The sequence below is a fragment of the Leptomonas pyrrhocoris genome, assembly GCF_001293395.1.
Source record: "Leptomonas pyrrhocoris isolate H10 chromosome Unknown, whole genome shotgun sequence".
Lineage (NCBI taxonomy): Eukaryota > Euglenozoa > Kinetoplastea > Trypanosomatida > Trypanosomatidae > Leptomonas > Leptomonas pyrrhocoris.
In genome coordinates this window covers 517,519-533,933 of record NW_015438375.1, presented here as the reverse complement: position 1 = coordinate 533,933, position 16,415 = coordinate 517,519, and the positions used below count along the sequence as shown (strand labels likewise).

At 52.7% G+C, this 16,415-nt stretch overlaps 6 protein-coding genes across 9 annotated transcripts in view; all 6 read right to left on the bottom strand.

Moving 5' to 3' along the window:
• Positions 1-56: 56 nt before the first annotated feature.
• On the bottom strand, positions 57-560 carry ABB37_07642 (hypothetical protein; the record flags this gene model as incomplete). Its single annotated transcript, XM_015806359.1, has 1 exon — positions 57-560. The coding sequence occupies one exon, from the start codon at positions 558-560 to the stop codon at positions 57-59; it is 504 nt and encodes a 167-aa protein (XP_015655281.1).
• Positions 561-5,030: 4,470 nt separating this feature from the next.
• Positions 5,031-8,609, bottom strand: ABB37_07641 (hypothetical protein; the record flags this gene model as incomplete). Of its 2 annotated transcripts, none has more annotated exons than XM_015806357.1 (1): positions 5,031-8,609. In XM_015806357.1, the coding sequence occupies exon 1, from the start codon at positions 6,588-6,590 to the stop codon at positions 5,031-5,033; it is 1,560 nt and encodes a 519-aa protein (XP_015655279.1). In that variant the 5' UTR covers positions 6,591-8,609. The 2 variants fall into 2 exon arrangements, with proteins under 2 accessions (XP_015655279.1, XP_015655280.1); XM_015806358.1 differs by having other exon boundaries at positions 5,031-8,606.
• Positions 8,610-9,115: 506 nt separating this feature from the next.
• On the bottom strand, positions 9,116-11,137 carry ABB37_07640 (adenosine deaminase-like protein; the record flags this gene model as incomplete). Its single annotated transcript, XM_015806356.1, has 1 exon — positions 9,116-11,137. Exon 1 carries the CDS (start codon positions 11,051-11,053, stop codon positions 9,116-9,118), a length of 1,938 nt encoding a protein of 645 aa, XP_015655278.1. The 5' UTR covers positions 11,054-11,137.
• A 971-nt stretch (positions 11,138-12,108) lies between these two features.
• On the bottom strand, positions 12,109-13,557 carry ABB37_07639 (Thiol-dependent reductase 1; the record flags this gene model as incomplete). The annotated part of the gene is made up of 1 exon (XM_015806355.1): positions 12,109-13,557. The coding sequence occupies exon 1, from the start codon at positions 13,450-13,452 to the stop codon at positions 12,109-12,111; it is 1,344 nt and encodes a 447-aa protein (XP_015655277.1). The 5' UTR covers positions 13,453-13,557.
• Positions 13,558-13,950: 393 nt separating this feature from the next.
• Positions 13,951-15,137, bottom strand: ABB37_07638 (hypothetical protein; the record flags this gene model as incomplete). The annotated part of the gene is made up of 1 exon (XM_015806354.1): positions 13,951-15,137. The coding sequence occupies exon 1, from the start codon at positions 14,992-14,994 to the stop codon at positions 13,951-13,953; it is 1,044 nt and encodes a 347-aa protein (XP_015655276.1). The 5' UTR covers positions 14,995-15,137.
• Positions 15,138-15,857: 720 nt separating this feature from the next.
• Positions 15,858-16,415, bottom strand: part of ABB37_07637 (putative mitochondrial RNA binding protein rggm) — a gene marked incomplete at its 3' end in the record, with an annotated part of 1,275 nt that continues 717 nt past the window's right edge. For all 3 annotated transcript variants that reach the window (XM_015806351.1, XM_015806352.1, XM_015806353.1), the window contains exon 1: positions 15,858-16,415. This exon is cut by the window's right edge. In XM_015806351.1, coding sequence (XP_015655273.1) covers positions 15,858-16,184 — 327 coding nt within the window. In that variant the 5' untranslated portion in view covers positions 16,185-16,415.

Sequence of the window (16,415 nt, the reverse complement as noted above, 5' to 3'; positions counted from 1 at the left end):
TACCTTGTTATCGTCGTCTTCTACAAAAATAGCACAAAGGTTTCTCTCTCACTCACTCACTCAATCGTGGCGCACACTACGGAGACAAATAAAGGTGGAAGAACAGAAAAAGTTCTGAAGCCGCTGATTTTGAAGTGCCGGGTTGCATCGATCACATTTTTTTGACAAGTAAGGAAAGAGAACAAAAATACCGTGGCCGATCGAATACAAAACGCTGAATTGAAAACAGTCAAGTAACAACTGAAGAAGAAAGCAGTAAAACAAACGTATATAAAGTGCAGACAACAAAACTTCATTATATAATTTTTTTGCGGAAAACTCCACGACAGAGCACCGTTTCGAAACAGAAAAAAGCTTTCACAAAAACAAAGATTCGCTTTTGCGCGAGTGGCCACTTCTGCCATTGCCTCCGTTACCGTTGGGTAGCGGTTTGAAATAGCTGCCTGTGCGCATATACGTTTTTTGGAGGGAAAAAAAATGTATGGTGGGCAGGGCATCACGAGAGAACAGTGCAGCAAGAGACGGAGCACTCCGCATTCGCGCTTGCGTTTTCGTTTCATTATATAGAAGAGAAGGAAAGATCAGAATACACGAGCCTTCGCAGCGGTACTCCTTGGTACGTGGAAAGGAGACTCGTGAAAAGAGCAAAAGCGCAGCTTATGCGAATAAAAGTAGATATAAAACTGCCTAGATTCAAAAAAAACTTTTTCTTTTTCTTTTTTTGAGAACGCAAGCTCGCACTAAGAAAACGCAGAAGAAAATCATAACGGCTCATCGAACGGAGGAAAACAACGAAAGCACCAATTGGAAACAAAAAATGGGAAAGCGATTAGACTGAACCGTCATCGTTGATAAGTTTGCGCGACGGTGGTAATGGCGGAGGAAAGAAAGCAAGAGTACATTACGTGATAAGTAGAAACAGAAAAGAAAGCTGTGAAGCTGTTTGGACGACCTTCATAGAGGTGGATTTGCAAATGCATCTTCTCGGTCCTTCTTCCTTATTAATTGGTGTCGATACCGAAAGCAAGAGGGTGATTTCACTTTTTGGGGGAAAAAGAAGGAAGGAGAAAAGGGAGCGCTTTTATGATGAATACAAAAAGAAAAGCATGCAAGGCAAACAACAAGCGTTTTATGTTTACGGTTACGTTTATTTTTTTTGAATAGCGAAGGAAAAAGATATACATTGAATTACAATCCGTCACCTGCAGCGAGAAACCAGCCGATACATCGTTAATAGCAAGAGGAAAACAAAGGAGGAAAAAACAAGGTTTCGACTTCGATGCGATGGCGTCTGCGCGCTAAATGGGAAAAGAAAAGTTGCATGCAGTAAAGATAATTATATATTTGCAGTGATGTGTCAACCTTTTGAAGGAATGCATGACTCTTTACTTCTTCTTTGTTAGCGGCTTCGAGAAGAGCGCCAAACAGGAGAGAAACGGAGAACAACGATTTAAAACCGCCAATCATGTTTGATGATATTCTTTGACAGCGTAGGATAGAAATAATAAGAAAGAGAGAAAGAGACAACAACATAAAAGCACTGGAGGTGGGAGAAAGGGAAGGGAGGGAATAAGCGAGTTAGAAAGACTTTCTGCAAGTCATGAGAGCAAGTTGTGGACCGCGAAAAAAATACAAAAAATAGCCTGCACTCATCTCTGCGTGCGCATAAACAGAGCAAAGAAAAGCATCTGAAAGAAAAGAAAAGAAAAAGCGAGACTTGTAAAATGAGAGTCGAGGGAGGGTAAACAGAGGAGAGCACTCAAAGAGGGAAAACACGAGAGGGGGTTTGGTTTTCGGTCACCTCGCAGCACGAATAACGTTTCAAAGAGAAAGAAAGAAAGAACAGAATAGTGCGCAACGTTGAAGGTGTGTGGATGTGAACGCCAAGAACAGAAGAAATAGAAGAAAAAAAAACACGAATATTTGAAAAAAGAAAAACGCTTCTACCGTAAAGTACATCGTTGTGCGGCTAAAATAAAGACACTTCAACAACAACCACAGGGGGGAGAAAAAAGAAAGGCGAGGACACAATCAGACTCAAATCAGCAAGAGGAAACATTTGTTGTTGTTGTTGTTTTATAGATTAAAAGCGTAAGCTGACACCATCGTCACAACAAAGATGGTACAACACAAGAGAACACTCGAATTCGCTAGCGAGAAACAAAAAAAAAAAGATAGAAGACGGAAATAAAAGTCACACGTGCGGTGTACCCACAGGAAGACAGGAACAGGGAAAACAGGAATAAAAAAGAATCAGCGTGTGGAAGAGTAACCCGTCGCCGCCTTGCTGCTAGCATCGTCCACAGCTCTACCAGGAGTGATCTCCACGTTGAATTAGTGTGCCATATAAATTTCGAGCACTGCATGAAACACCAACAAGAGGCACCTCCCCCCCCCCCCCCTCCATTCAAACAATTTGGGGTGCACAGCGTAGTCGAGCCTAATGCGCTACTTAAGATCGTGCTCAGCGCATGATTCCCTTTTTTTCTGATAATAACTAAAAAGAAAAGAGAAGAGAAAAGAGAACAGGAAAGAGAAAAGAAGGCAAAACACAAAGCATGACAAACGAAAACGGATTATAAAAAGCAGAACATCACACGACCACTTCCAGACGTGTCGGTCTCAACCTCTTTCTTCTTGTCTGCCTCGCTCGCTTCAAACCTTCTACAGGATATATATATATATATATAAAGTGTGCTTCGTACTCTACAACTTTCGATGACGTGAGAACGCAGTTGAGCTAGAAATATATATATTTCAAACAGAGAGATTTATCGTTCCCGTATGCGGGCACTTCAACGCTGCGCAATTATCGGTGGATGAAAAAGAACTCAAAATAAACTGAGAAGAAAAAGACGCCGAACAAAATTAAATTTCTCGTCTCGGCTTTTGTGTAGCGTAAAAGCGGAGTCAGCGAAGAAAACTTAGGAACGCACCACACGAATTACGAGAATGAAAAGGCATACATATAGATTAATGAACGTTATCAGGAAACCAACGGCTTTTTTTTTCTTATTTTTCTGTTGCCCAGTGCCTTTCCGAGCGACCATACTGTCACTTCCACACGCTGCCTTTCTCTTCCGCCAGGGAGCAAAGGACGTAAGCACAGAACACACAAAGCAGCAGCAAGCGTCTCGACAGCGCATGTGAATGGCGAATGACAGAAGCTTTCCTTTTCTGGTGTAGTCCAAAGAAACAAAATGAGAAGAGGAAAACAAAAGATATAAAGGAAATAAAATTATTCACTCCACTGATTTGCGAGAACTACGATCAAGCTTTCGTTATGACCCGGTTAAAACCGTGTTGTGCCTTTCCATCACTCACACATACACACACACACGCACGTACACGCACACGCACATGAGTCTCGCAAAAGGGGAAAAATAGCAGCCTGTGTCTACCGCAACCTCACAGAATTCATCACTATTGTCCGAGACACGGCAAGCTGCTTCGCGGAGAAGACACCCAAAAGGGAGTGCGTGTGTGCGTAAGAGAAAACACAAGAAAATGGTCTCTTACAACTTCGCAAGAGTTCTTTTCTTTTATAAAATATACACGAAGAGAGGGGAAGAAAAAGGGGTAGAAAACATACTGTATAGCTGCTGAAACACGAATAGAAAAACGAAGAGCAAGGACAGTCCAAACCAGTAATCCAAAGGATGACACTTCACAGAAGAAGACGCGTTACAGGTGATTGCTGCTTCGGCACGCAGTTGCCGTATCGTCCCAACGGGGAAAGAAAAACCATTTTTGAGAGCTTTTAACATTCGCGGGAAGGCTTGGATGCACGAGACAAAGAAGAAGGGAGAGAGGAGAAAGGAAAGAGGAGAGAGGAGAGAGGAAAGAGGAACGCAGAAGACGACAAAGGGGGGAGGTGTAGATCGAGAACGAATGGAAAGGAATCTTGAAAAGAAGAAAAGGGGGAAAAAAGAACGAGGGGCGGAGCAGCGACGTGGTATGGAGTGCGTCTCTTCTGCACGTGCTGCTCTCCTTCCTCTACCGAAGCAAAGCTTTCAGCCCTGTACGCTCGGCTTATTTGCGGGAGAAAGAAAGGCGAAAACAAAAGGAAAGAACACTGCACGAAGGAGGAGGGGGAAAAGATTTTTCTTTTCATTCGGGAACGGAAACGAAACCGCCCAAAGAAGAAAAAGGAAGACGACAAAACGAAAAAGTAGGCGATAAATTTTGACGGAGTACACACAGAAGAAGAAACAGAGCTCTCCAACGCATGCACAAATGCGCGAAAGAGAAGGGAAGAGACGATGGTGTATGTCATCAAAGCCAAAAAAAAAGGAAAAAGCGAAGTAGATGAGTGAAGTCAAGAAAAAAAAAATGATAGCGAAGAAACAAGAAAGTTATATAGTTCTTTGTTCTTGGGAAAAAGAAGTAAAAGAAATAGAAACCGAGCAATTCGGTCACGAAAGCTGGAGAGCAACTTCGCAACGGAAAACACAACTTTGTACGGCAAACTCGCTGAGAGCAATATTGAGGTAAACAAAGACGAAGAAATTCGGAAGTTTGAAAGAGAAAAATAAAAAGAGGCGTCTTTCTATCGAAAATGGTATGCATCGGCGGAACTAAAGAGGTAAAAGAAAAGGAAACTTTCGTTACTCTTTTCAGTAAGCTTGCATGCTCGACACACATTGCCAGAAACGATGACCGGGAAAAATTATACAAAAGAGAAGAGCTATTTCCACGCAGAACTCAAACGGTAGAGGTTAGAAGAATTAGCCAAAAAAAAAGGGAGGGAGAGAGAGAGCTAACTTGAAAAACAAAAAGAAAGATACGAGGTTAAGTAGAACGATCCAAACTACTGCGGTGATCAGAACTCCATACAGCACTGCATTTTTCACACGATAAACCTTGCCTGTACAACGTCAAATAAGCAGGTTTCTTTTTTTGCCGTTCCTTATTTTCCCTTTTAATCATGTTTTGCAAAGAGAAAAGAAGGGAGGAAGCAAAAAGAAGAAGGACCAAACGCCCGGCTTTTTCCCGTGAGTTCACACGCTGCCGTTTCACGTCCAATCTCGCTAGCGCATGTGTGTCGAAGGAGCCTCTACATGAACGAGGCGATACGGTACTCCGTTAACCGTCACAAACCCACTTTGCTGCTGCGGTGGCTGAGGCGGCGGCGGCGGCGGTGGTTGCTGGGCGTTCTCCTGGGCATACACTGGATAGTAAATAGTGTTTGCCGCGTACGGCGGATGGTTCTGCGAAAAAGCGGAGGGCAGCGTCACCACTTGAGCTGCTGATGGCACGTAGTCTGGCGTGTACGCGTGCACTGACTGGGACATGGACTGGAAGCTGGCATTCATTGGAAGCGCACCGTTGTTGGGCGACACAAGTGAGTACTGCGGCGGCGCCGGGGGTCGGCGACTCCATGGCACACTTGCGTTGGGGAAGAACTGGTTCAGCGAGACGGCGGGCACCTGGTCAGGCGTGGGCGACATCAGAGACTCCGCGCCGTTGTTGCGCAGCGCGTTCTCGTTGCTGTTGAGCGCGGCGTCATCGCAATCGATCGTACGCACTTTGCACTGACTCGACCGCTTGCAGCGCCAGTGTATCTCGTTGGTGGCTTTGCTGCGCACCATGACCATGTTCTGCGCCGAGCGCTCCTTTCCGTGCACCTTACAGCGCACCCGGTCAAGGGAGCCGACGCGGCGGTTGGCGAGAGTGTTGGAATTGTAGGGCTCGTATTCGTAGTCGTCCGCATCGCCTTCGGTGCGAGGAGAGGTCGTGCTCCGGCTGGGTTGGGTGTCGGGCGAGGCGTCCCCCGCACCCCCCGCGACGCCGAGTGGCGCCTGCAGGTTCCACGCGAGTGGCGACACCTTAAAAGGCGGTGGGGCCACCGTCGTGGCGGCTGTCGCCGGCGCCGGGACGAAGGAGGAGCCGGGGCTTTCACGCACCGACGTCTGCGTCGGAGAAGCGATGGCGACGGCCGGTTGCTGCTGTGACTGCAATTGCGGCCGCTGTTGCGGCTGGTGAGGCAGCGGTGGCGGTGGTGGCGGGGGAATGGTGTTGCCATCTGATTGGATGTGCCATACAGCATTCCCTGCCGGGTCCATCATGCGCACTAACACCCCGTTCGGAGGGATTTTGGTGTAGACGCAAGGGGCGGCGCTCTGCGTGCCTTCCGGTCCAGACGACGGAGGCGGCACGCATCCCCACTGCTGCGTCCCTACGGGCACGTACGACGCACTCGCCGAGAAGCTGAGGCTGTTGTCGAAGCGTTGAACCCCCGAGGCGGCGAGTTGGTCGATGGAGTCGATCGTGCGGCGCAACATCGCGGTGGGGGGCGCTGGAACGTGTGTGAACATCCCACCGTCAAAGCAGCCTGGAGAGGTAATCCGCAAGGCACTGGTGCTGTTCCGCATGGAACTGGCCTGGGTGAGGTCGCGACTGTACGAGATACTCTGCATGTCCGTGATTCTGTTTGTGTTGCCGCTGTAGTTCATGTAGCTCGAGTTGAGGGCGTTGCCCTTCAATCCAGCCGCGCTGGCATTTGGAGGAACGTCGCCCATGATGGAGGGAAAGCCAGCAAAAGTGGAATGTTGTGAACCGCCTTCGTTTCCGTTGTTTGGCTGACTCATTAGAAACGCGAGAAGTCCAAAGAAAAGAAAGGACTACCCTGACGCACCGAACGTGTTTCTTCTACTTTGATTAACTTCTCTCCTTTGGCAATGTTCTTTGTGCGCCAGAGACTGCAACACGCACACAAAAAAGCGGTGCGTCTGCCCTGGAATGCGTTGTCTTCCGCTCTCACTTCCACGACTTGCTTCCTCAAAGACGACAAGTAGTATAAAAAAGGTGCCGTTAGGTAGCCCGGTGACGTTGACGTGTGAATGTGTTTTCGGGAAGGCGTGCGAGTAGCAGAAGCGGTGCGCCGCTCAGTGTCTCCGAAGCACTTACGCGCAAGAGCTCGTACGTCGACAAGCACCTGGGCAGAGTCGGTTTACGTGTAGGTGCACGAGTGAAGACACGTATGTATCCGCGCTTCCCTGTCTGAGCTGCCAGAGGCAAGTAAGTAGAACAATAATAATAATAATAAAACCTGCGACGAGACAAAAGATTAGTTTGTGGGTACGCCACCTTGACTGCCACCGACGTTGCTGTGAGGGAGCAGCGGTTTTGTTTGCGTGCAAACACGAACAAGACGGCGAACACCTTGCTTACGCAACTAAGACGTGTTCTTTTGATTAAGATCCCTAAGAACAGAACCAAGAAGAAACAAGCAAAAGTATTATTCAGCTTAAGAGAGTCTTAGAGTGGGTCGGGGAAGAGAGAAAAAAAAGAAAAGGCCAAGGGCACAATAAACACACGGTGGACGGAAACAATTAGAACGGAGGGAGAAAAGCCGCTAAAACAACGAAAAAGAGGGAAAACAGGGGCGACAGGGAAAATATGGGCTGTCTGCTTTACTCCCTCACGGTAGACGGGCCGGAAGAGACGACAAAACGCAGCACGGGAGAGATCGAAATCGATGGCCGGTCTTTGCGATTTTTTCCTCCGTCAGAGGGTAAGGCGATCAATAGTATTCTTTTTTTAAGGAAAAAGGGGGGACGGTTTGATCCGTCTTCGACGAAAACACGAATGATATGCGTGGAAGGGTGAGACGAGAAAGAGAAAGATGGAAAGATGGAAAGAACGACAGTGGCAAGAGAGAAGAATGAATCACGAAAGAGATAGAATGCCAGGTAACTTATTGTGTGCGCGTGTGTGGGTAAACAAAGTGATAGGAGAAGTGAAAATGATGAAAACAAAAGTGGTAAGGAAGGTTTCTTTTTAGTGAACAAAAGATAATAAAAAAAGGGGAAAAAAAGAATGCAAAGGTGGCAAAGTGAAAACAAGAACAGCTCAACACAGAGTGCAGACTTCAAAAATAAAAAGAAGCAGTTAATTTGGCCTGCTGCGGTGATTCTTTAAAACAACACTTGGTGTCGACCGCAGCCACGAGGAGTACAGCTTATCAGTTGTAACGGTGCCTTTCGCGCACTTCGTACTTCCGACACGTCCTCCTCAGATCAACCTTTTCCTCCGATCTCTGCTGAAATGGTCTCTACGTCTGCTCCACTGCGTTGCTCACCTTGTTTGTGTGTCTCAACACCCCCTGAGTAAAAATATATATTCTGTCGGATTCCAGTTAAGCTCAGTGGTGATGCACACGCACTAACGGGGAAAGGAAAAAGGAAAGATATAGGAACAAAAAAAAAAGAAATATAAATGCTGCGGTTAGCACACTTAAGCGTAACAACAGAAGAGGAATATGAAACGTGCGGGTGGATAAAGAAGCTCTAATGGCACAGCTGGCAGCAATAACGTCTGCTTTTCCTGGTCTGTGATGTAGTATAAGTGCACCACGAGTGAGAGAGGCTTTTGACTTCTTCGCCTCAGCAAAGTGACGGTAAATGAAAAAAAAGGGGGTAGCGACTGCGGGCACGGTGTTATGCGTAAAAGACAATCAAACAAACAAAAAGATGATGATGATGTGCTGCACTGCAAAGGGGAAGCACGGCGTGCAAAGGAAGAAATAAAGTAAGTGAAGTATGAATAGCGAACGAGATTGGAATCAAATGGTTCTTTATTAAAGTTACGGTTTAGTTTAACCTACTGAGATGGGGGGAGGGGGGGGGGTTAATCCGTGGTGGGGTGTGAGCCAAGCCCAGACGTGCGGGAAAAGAGAATGTAAGAAAAAGAAAACGGGAGAGAAAGAGGGAGGAAGACAACAAGCAATTAGGGAATGCAAGAAAGACGGCGCCCGCGGCGTGCGCATCGATGGAAGCGACTTTGGCCAGCTATTGCTTTTCATTGATAAAAAGCAAAGGTTCGGTTTGGGATTCGGAGACGGTGCATCGCTGACAGGATGATCCTCTCAGAAAAAAAAAAGGAAACCCCAAATATCATTGTGGGTCTTTTCAAAAGCGCGCCCCTCCGCGAGCGGTTGTATTCATCCGCTGGAAAGATTCTAGTAAAATCTTGATAGTGTTGATGACGTTTGCTGGCTTCCTAAAGTGACAGAATCACGATGAGCTGAAACAACAGTTTACGCTTCACCACTTGTGCCGTTGGAGAGAAGAAAACGGTGTTGATGGCAGGCCTTCGTTTCCTCTCCACCAGTTCAGAGGGCTGACGCACTGTCCTCCACATCTGACATGCAGGAGCGCCGCGTGTTCTCGACCGCCTCTGTCTCCTCCTCTGCATTGCCTTCCGTTGTAGTCCACAGAAACAAGGTGTTGTCATTGCCCGCCTGTTCTGGCCGCACATGGTGCTGGTGGGCAAGCTGTCCCATAGGCAGAAGCGTCATGGAGTCCAGAAAAGAGGAAGAAGAGGGAAGAGTACACGAAGCCGTCGCTGCGGCGCTGTTGGCTGCCGCACTGGCACGCTCCACGTGGTGCGCCATCCATGGCCGTGAGAGGGGGCAGTGTCGCCACATGGATTCTGTCGTTGCCGACACAGACGCACGCGTCTCCGTCTCCGCTGCAGCAGCATTTGAGTTTTTTGTTGGCAGACCGCCGCGTCTTTGGAGGGCGCGGGCGGTCATACCCTGCGGGAGCCCCGCCTTGGTGTTGAGCACGAGAGAATTGTGGCTAGCAGAGGTGTGTTCTACGTGCCAATCGCACCGCAGAGCCGCGCACCTACCCGCGCCGTCTACCCCCGCGCTTTCCTCTCGCTCTCGTTTGCGCAGTTGGGTAGGGGAGGAAGCGGCGGGTGGGTGGTGCACCGTCAGCCACCGGGAGCGAGAGTAGCTGCTGTCCTCGCGCTCATTTCCCACCAGAGGCGGGGACGAAGACACCGAGGGAGCCGCCGCACCGGTGCGTGAAGGTGCGAAAAAGAAGGAGAACGTGGGCGTGACGCGTGCGAGCTCCGCGGCATCCAGCGCCGGCCACCACGACCGCGTCCTCCACTGGAAGAGCTCCCGCGCTCTCGCGGCGGCGCCTGCAACACTCTCGGCCATCGACGCCGGCGGCGCGTTGGGCGATCGGAGTACGTGCACCGACGATAGGCGCATCGGTTTCGGGAACAACGTCGCTCGTCGGCGGCCCTGCAGCCCCAGCACGCTCCACCGCCACACCTTGTCCGTGCAGGACATCGTCAGATTTGGCCGCCCTCGGCCAGGCTTAACACGCGCGCATTTGGCGTACTTCCCAGCGTCGTCCAGCGGGGAGCAGTGAGCAGCGACTACATGCTTCTGTACGTGAAGGATCGGAGACGGCGCTGCGGCGTGTCCGCCGGCACACACATGGCCTTGCACTTCCTCCTCTTGCTCCGCTGTTCGTTCAGCCGACTTGTTTGCCCAGCAGCGGCAACCGGCACGTAGTAAAAGATGGCCGCTGCGACCGGCGCCACCCGCGACCGCTGCCAAAGATCCACACATCCACCGCGAACACACGAGATGCACCTCAACATCGTCCTGCAACGCCCACCCACACCTGTTGGCTGTTAACGTCGACGTGTTCGAAGTCTCAGCAGGCACGATGACCCTCTGCAAGAAGGGAACGTGAATGGCCTCTTCTTGATTTGAAGCTCGCACACCGCATTCGGCGAGCTCGATCAGAAACGCAAGCAAACCACGACGCGCCATCACTTCCGCGTGGCCGTCGCGCAGCTCAAAGGCGCGCTGCAGCTCCTCTTCGGCAGTGTTGGATGCTGCGTCACGCACGCCGAGGCAGCGAGACCCGGAGCCGAGGGAGACGCAAAGGTACCGCCTGGCCCCCCGTGACAATGGCAATGGGTGCGCATTCGTCTCTGACGGGGAATCAACGGTGTTTGCTTCGGCAGCGATGGCAGCCGCGGTCACGGTAGAGCGTGTCACACTCAGCACAAATCCTGCCACAATCACCGCTGCATCCGCCTTTGCCAGGCCACCTTGGAGAGGGCGATCGTGTCCTTCTTTCCTTTCGCCTGAAAGCGGCTTCACTCGTTCCTGTTGGTCGAGGCATTGCGCCCACAGCGCACGCCAAATGGGTTGGCGCTGCGCTTGAATGGCACGCAGAAAAGCGTCAGGAGGAGTGTCGCCCCACAGATCGACAGCAGCACCGCAGAACGTCGCAGCCATACCATCCTCACGAGGGAAGGAATTTAAAGTTGAAAAGGGGAATCGAAGAGGTTTGCGGTGCTACAGGGTGCCCGCCACGCAGCTGCACAGATGAAGAGCCGACGATTCAAAAGGATAAAGAGAGAGAAGCGAAAAAAATTGTGTTCGCGCCTCTGCCTGCGGCGTCACCGCAGACACCCAAATCAGGAAGAAGGGAAAAAAACAGCTATTTTTGCCGTTTATTTGAGTGCTCCCAGTTGGAAGCACAGCAGACACGAAAAGGGGAAAAAAGCTCATGCGTGCGAGCATTACCACGGAGCTCTCTCATCCAATTATGACGCGATGAAGCATGAAGTGACGGTGTTCCAACCATCACCGTCGAAAAACCGGTGCACTCCGGCACAGTTTACACGGAACTTAGAGTGAGTTGCAGTACTTTGCTTTATTTGCCGGCTTTGCCTTGCAGCAAAGCCTCAGCTGTGTCGACTGCGCAATGGGAGAGACATGTCGGTGAATCCAGAAAACAGCGCAACGAAAGCCTCACACGTGATGGTAGCGTACAGCCTGCAAAAAGCCACACGAATAATAGGAATAGGGTAAATAAGGTGAATAGAAATCCACTTGACGGAGAGCACGCCGCCTTACGGCGCGTCCGGCACGTGTCCCCTCTTTAAAACGAAAGTGACGCGCGTCGGGTAAGACGAAGTCAGCGAAGGAAAATACGCCGGCGGCGGCATTCGACAGCATGAAAACAGTAATGATCGAGACGTCAAAAGTAGTAATAACAATAGAAGTGGTAATAGCACGATAAATATTGAGGGGTTGAAGGAGCTGCTTTCAACAAGCGAGTCCCCTTGCAGCACACAAGCGCCGAGAAGAAAGGAGAAACAAAAAAAAGGTAAACATACGCTTTTCGCGTCATCTCGTCTCTTGCGCAATCCACACAGATCATTGCTTCCACGCACCGGCTTGACTGTGGCCCTCCTCGTTGAAATGCAAGAGGACAGCAACGCTTTGTCGAAGACACCCGGCTCCCAGAGAAAGAAGGACTCGGGCGGGAACAAGCAGCGATCGTTTCATTTGCGGTTGCGACGGGCCAATGTCCCCTCCAGGTACTCGTTCAGTGGGAGAAAGACCTCCTTGCCCTCCGCGCTCGCCATGCCAGCCTCCAGCAGTCCAGACAAGAGAGGGAACTCGCTGAACAAGTTGTAGCCTGCCGTCAGCGCGGGCGTGTAGGCCTTCAAGCGCACCAAAAAAGGCAGAACGGAAACATCACCCAGGTTCATCTGTGTGCCGCCAAAGAACGGACCTTCGCCAAAGGGGTGCTTTGCCAGCTGCTTCTCCAGCTCACCGGCAGCCCACAGAAGCTCCGCCTTCGTGTCCTTGTCCTCTGGGTGGCTGGTGAAGTAGTACATGGCGCCCACGAAGTTGCTCGCGTTGTCAATGAAGAACGTCACCTCGTACTCTTTGTCCGCGTCACCGCGCGGCAGCAGCGCCGCACCCTCCGTCGCAATGCCGTCCACGTAGTTCGCAATCAGCTGTGACTCGTGCACCGCCTCGCCTTCCGGCGTGAACAGCGCAGGCACCGTCTCGCGAGGGTTGATGAACTTGTACCACTCCGGCTGCGGGTGCAGGGCGATCTCCACGTAGTACGGCTTGAAACGCCGCAGCGCACACGCCAGCCGCGCGCGGTCCACGAAGGGGCATGCCTTGTTCCCGTACAGCACGTACCCGCCGTTCGCGCCCATCATCGGCGCACTCTCCGGCACCAGGTGGCGGTAGTTCTCCACGCATTGATCTGACGGCAGCGTCGTCTCGCGAACTGATGGCCGCTGCGCCGCCGCAGCCCATAGCGCCTTCATGCGCGGCGCCTTGTTGAACACGTCGTAGCCCGAGTAGTACATCATCGCAGGCCTCAGCCGCACCAGGAACGGCACCAGCGCCACGTCCGCCATCGTGAACTCCTCGTCGAAGTAGAAGGGGCCCGTCGTCTGGTTCGCCGCCAGCAGCCCGTCCACGTAAGCGGCGTTCTCCGCCACCGCCTTGCGCTTCTCCGCGCTCAGCGGATCGCCCAGCAGCTGGTGCGCAGCGCCGATGAAGTCGCCCATTTGGCTCAGGAAGAACTCGATACGGTGGCGCTGCAGCGGCGACGAGCCCATCAACGACCCCGCAGGCGTCCCGATGTTGTCGAAGTACTGCGCAATCAGCGTCGACTCGAACACCAGTCGCTTCGCCTCCCCCACCTCCAGCGTCGGCACCGTCTCGCGCGGGTTGATCTCCTTGTACCACTGCGGCATGTCCTCCCGCAGGCCCACCACCACGCGCTCGTACGCCACCTTCTTCTCGTGCGCCGCGATCTCCACCCGGTGGCAGAAGGGGCACGTCGCCCCCACGTACAGCTTCAGTGCTCGCGCAGCCATCGCAGCTTCGTTTGCTCGGGTGGTTTGCAGTGATTTGAAAGCGGCTTATATTGTGCTTGATAAAAGGGGTGAATAGACAGTCACTAAAACGTCTAATGCAGCTCTGTTATTTGTGTTTGCGGCGATGGTAGTCAAGGAAGGGAGATGCGGCCCGTGAAAGCATAATGAGAGAGGGGGAGGGAAATCGCCCTCCCCAACTTCCCCAAGGAAAAACATCGACCTGTTAAGGAAGTCGCCCCCCCCCCTTTTTTTTAATAGGGGCCAAGGTCCGGAGTGGAAACGAAGGCGCGTGTTGCGCCTTTTTCTGTCGGCATCTCAGCTACCGCTGCGGTAGCGCATATCCGCTGTCGTTGAAGCGCCCATGGAAAGCAGCACAAAGCAAAAAGATTAGTGGTGGCAAAAAAAAAGAAACGGAGGAAAAACAGCGGCCAAGACAGCCCCGTACCCCCGGGGGGGGGGGGGGGAGGCTGAGGAGGGACGCGTCGTGGCGTGCAGCACTCAGCGCTGCAACTCCTCCTCACGCAACCGCCGCAGCAGCGTCTCGGCGAAGTAACGCGTTTGCGCCGGGCTGAAACGGGCATCCAGCGCTGCATCGCTGAAGTAGGCGCGCAGCAGCGCCGTGTCTCGCGTGGACAACATCGCGTGCTGCATCGTGCGCCAGAGCCGGTGGTTCGCCGTCGCTTCGGTGAGCGTCTCCGGCCTGGCGGTGAGCGCGGCAACGTAGTCGGCTGCCTTGTGCGGGCTTGCCGTCCACAGCGCTGCCGTGAAGGTGCAGAGGGGAAGGAGAAGGTGGTCAGCAAAGTGCGTCTCCTCGGTGGTGAAGAGAGATTGCGTCCCGTGATCAGCACCTATGCCGAGTTGAAGATACGAAGGCGGTCGCTGGGGTGCGGTAAACAACTTCAACGCCTCACTTACGGTAGTTGTGCCGCGCAAAAACGAAGCGGAGGACGTCTGCACTGCACTTGCTGTTGTTGCTGCGGCGGCGGCGGTGCAGGCGGGTGCTTCGAATCGAAGCCGCACTACACCAAAAGGCAGCGACTCGTCCGATTTCACTACTAAAATGTCGTCCCTCGAGAGACACCGGTGCGACTGCGCCACCCGTGCAATCGACTCTCCCCACAGCATCGGCGGCACGTGCGGCTCCAGTACCGCACACCGCGATGGCCGCCGGTCATCGCCCAGCAACAGACGGTCGCACCACACACCCATGAAGTCAACGACGCGACTCGTGTCCCACGTCTGCGGAGTGCGCAACGCCTCGCCACGGCCGTGGCGGTTGCCGCGTCGGCGTTGCCTCTCCTGCGCCGCGTAGAAGAGACGCGGCCGGCCGTGCCGATCGCGTGCGTTGGCGCGCGTCACCTCTGGGTTGTGCACGTCGCTCTGCCCTGGTTGGCAATGCCGTAAGAGATGCTGTGTCACGCGCGTGGCGAGGGCGCCGCGGGTGCGAGAGACAAGGGCGCCATCGTCGTAGCCGAGGCACAGAATCAGTTTTTCCACTCTCCCCTTCGAGAGAGAAAACTCAACGCGCTGCGCTACACGCATGCGGTTTCGTGGGTGGGTGGGAATGTGGTGAAAAGAAGAAAGCGCAAGTGGAATTTAGGCGTTCGCTGACATGCTTTTGCACAGCAACCCTCAACCTTCGCCACTCGGCACGTCGCTTTCTTCAAATGCTTGTCCCTTCAGCTTCATCCATTTAAACAAAAAGCATTGAGTGAAAGAAAAGATTCAATATGTGGGAGAAACATGTTCAGCGCGTTTGTCCACCTTCTCCACCCATCACAATTCACTCCGCAGACATCAAGTAACAAATACTCGTCGGGTAAGCGAAGCAGCCAACCGACGACAGCGCGCTTGTGCAATCGGCGAGGCAACGATTGCAGGACCTGACCCCCACCGACGATGGACCTTTGAAACAGCAACACAAAAAGCGGCCAGGTCACCTCGCCAAAAAGGCCGTCGTGTTGCACAGACAAAAAAAAGGCGGTGTGCAAGCACCATCCTTTGTCCCGAAGATGGTGGATCCTTCCTTTCCTCTACCGCCGTTGAGACACCTCTCCTCGCGCACTAAACACAAGGTTGGAATGGAACATACGTTTTTTCATGTTGTTAATCAGCAAATCATCTGTGCTGCGAAAAGCTCGCCGTACCCGTGAACGCATAAATCCCCCAGAGCATCCCTCACCACACACTGACAAAGACAAATGGTGAACACATAAGAGGTGAGGAATGCCGAAAAATGACTAACAAGACCCTTCTTACCTCACCGAGACCCGAATGTCGCCCGCTCCACTGAAGATGGGAAACACGCTCCTAAAAGAGCACTCCAAAAAAGCGTGGCGATATTGGTCAGCGCCTTTACGCGAGCAGTCGTCCACCAATCAAGCTGAGCAAAGAGCGTTATCGCATCACGGCTGCGCTGTCGACGACGACGACGGCTCAGGGACGTCGCCTTGCTCCACGGCTTTCGCACGTCGCGCCTTCTCGGCCTCCTCCTTCCGAGCCCGCAGCTGCGCCTCCCGAGCCTCACGGATTTTGCGGCGTGTGTTGATCAACACGGTGTCCTCGCGATCTTCGCGGAGGTAGAGCGTACCCCCTTCTAACTCGGAGGCCTGCAGCTCCGTAATGCACCGCGCAGCCTCCTCAGGCGTTGCGAATTCCACCATGCCACGGCCGCTGTTGAAGGTGCGGCAGAAGGTGACGTCGCCGGCTTGGCGCAGGTGGTCCTTCAGCATGTGCCACGTCGTGTCGTCCGCCAGCCCGGATACGAGCACGCGCTGTCCAACAAGCTTCTTCACGCCGTCCACCTCCACCTCCACCGCCGTCAGCGAGAGCGGGTCGACGCGGCGCACGGGCGGTTGGAAGCTCGGAGGGGCCGCATTCCAGGCGTCCTCGTCCGCTGCTGCCGGGCGGCCCCACACGCCGCCGCCGCCGCCGTCGCCGTCCCCGTGCCGGCCGCGACGGAA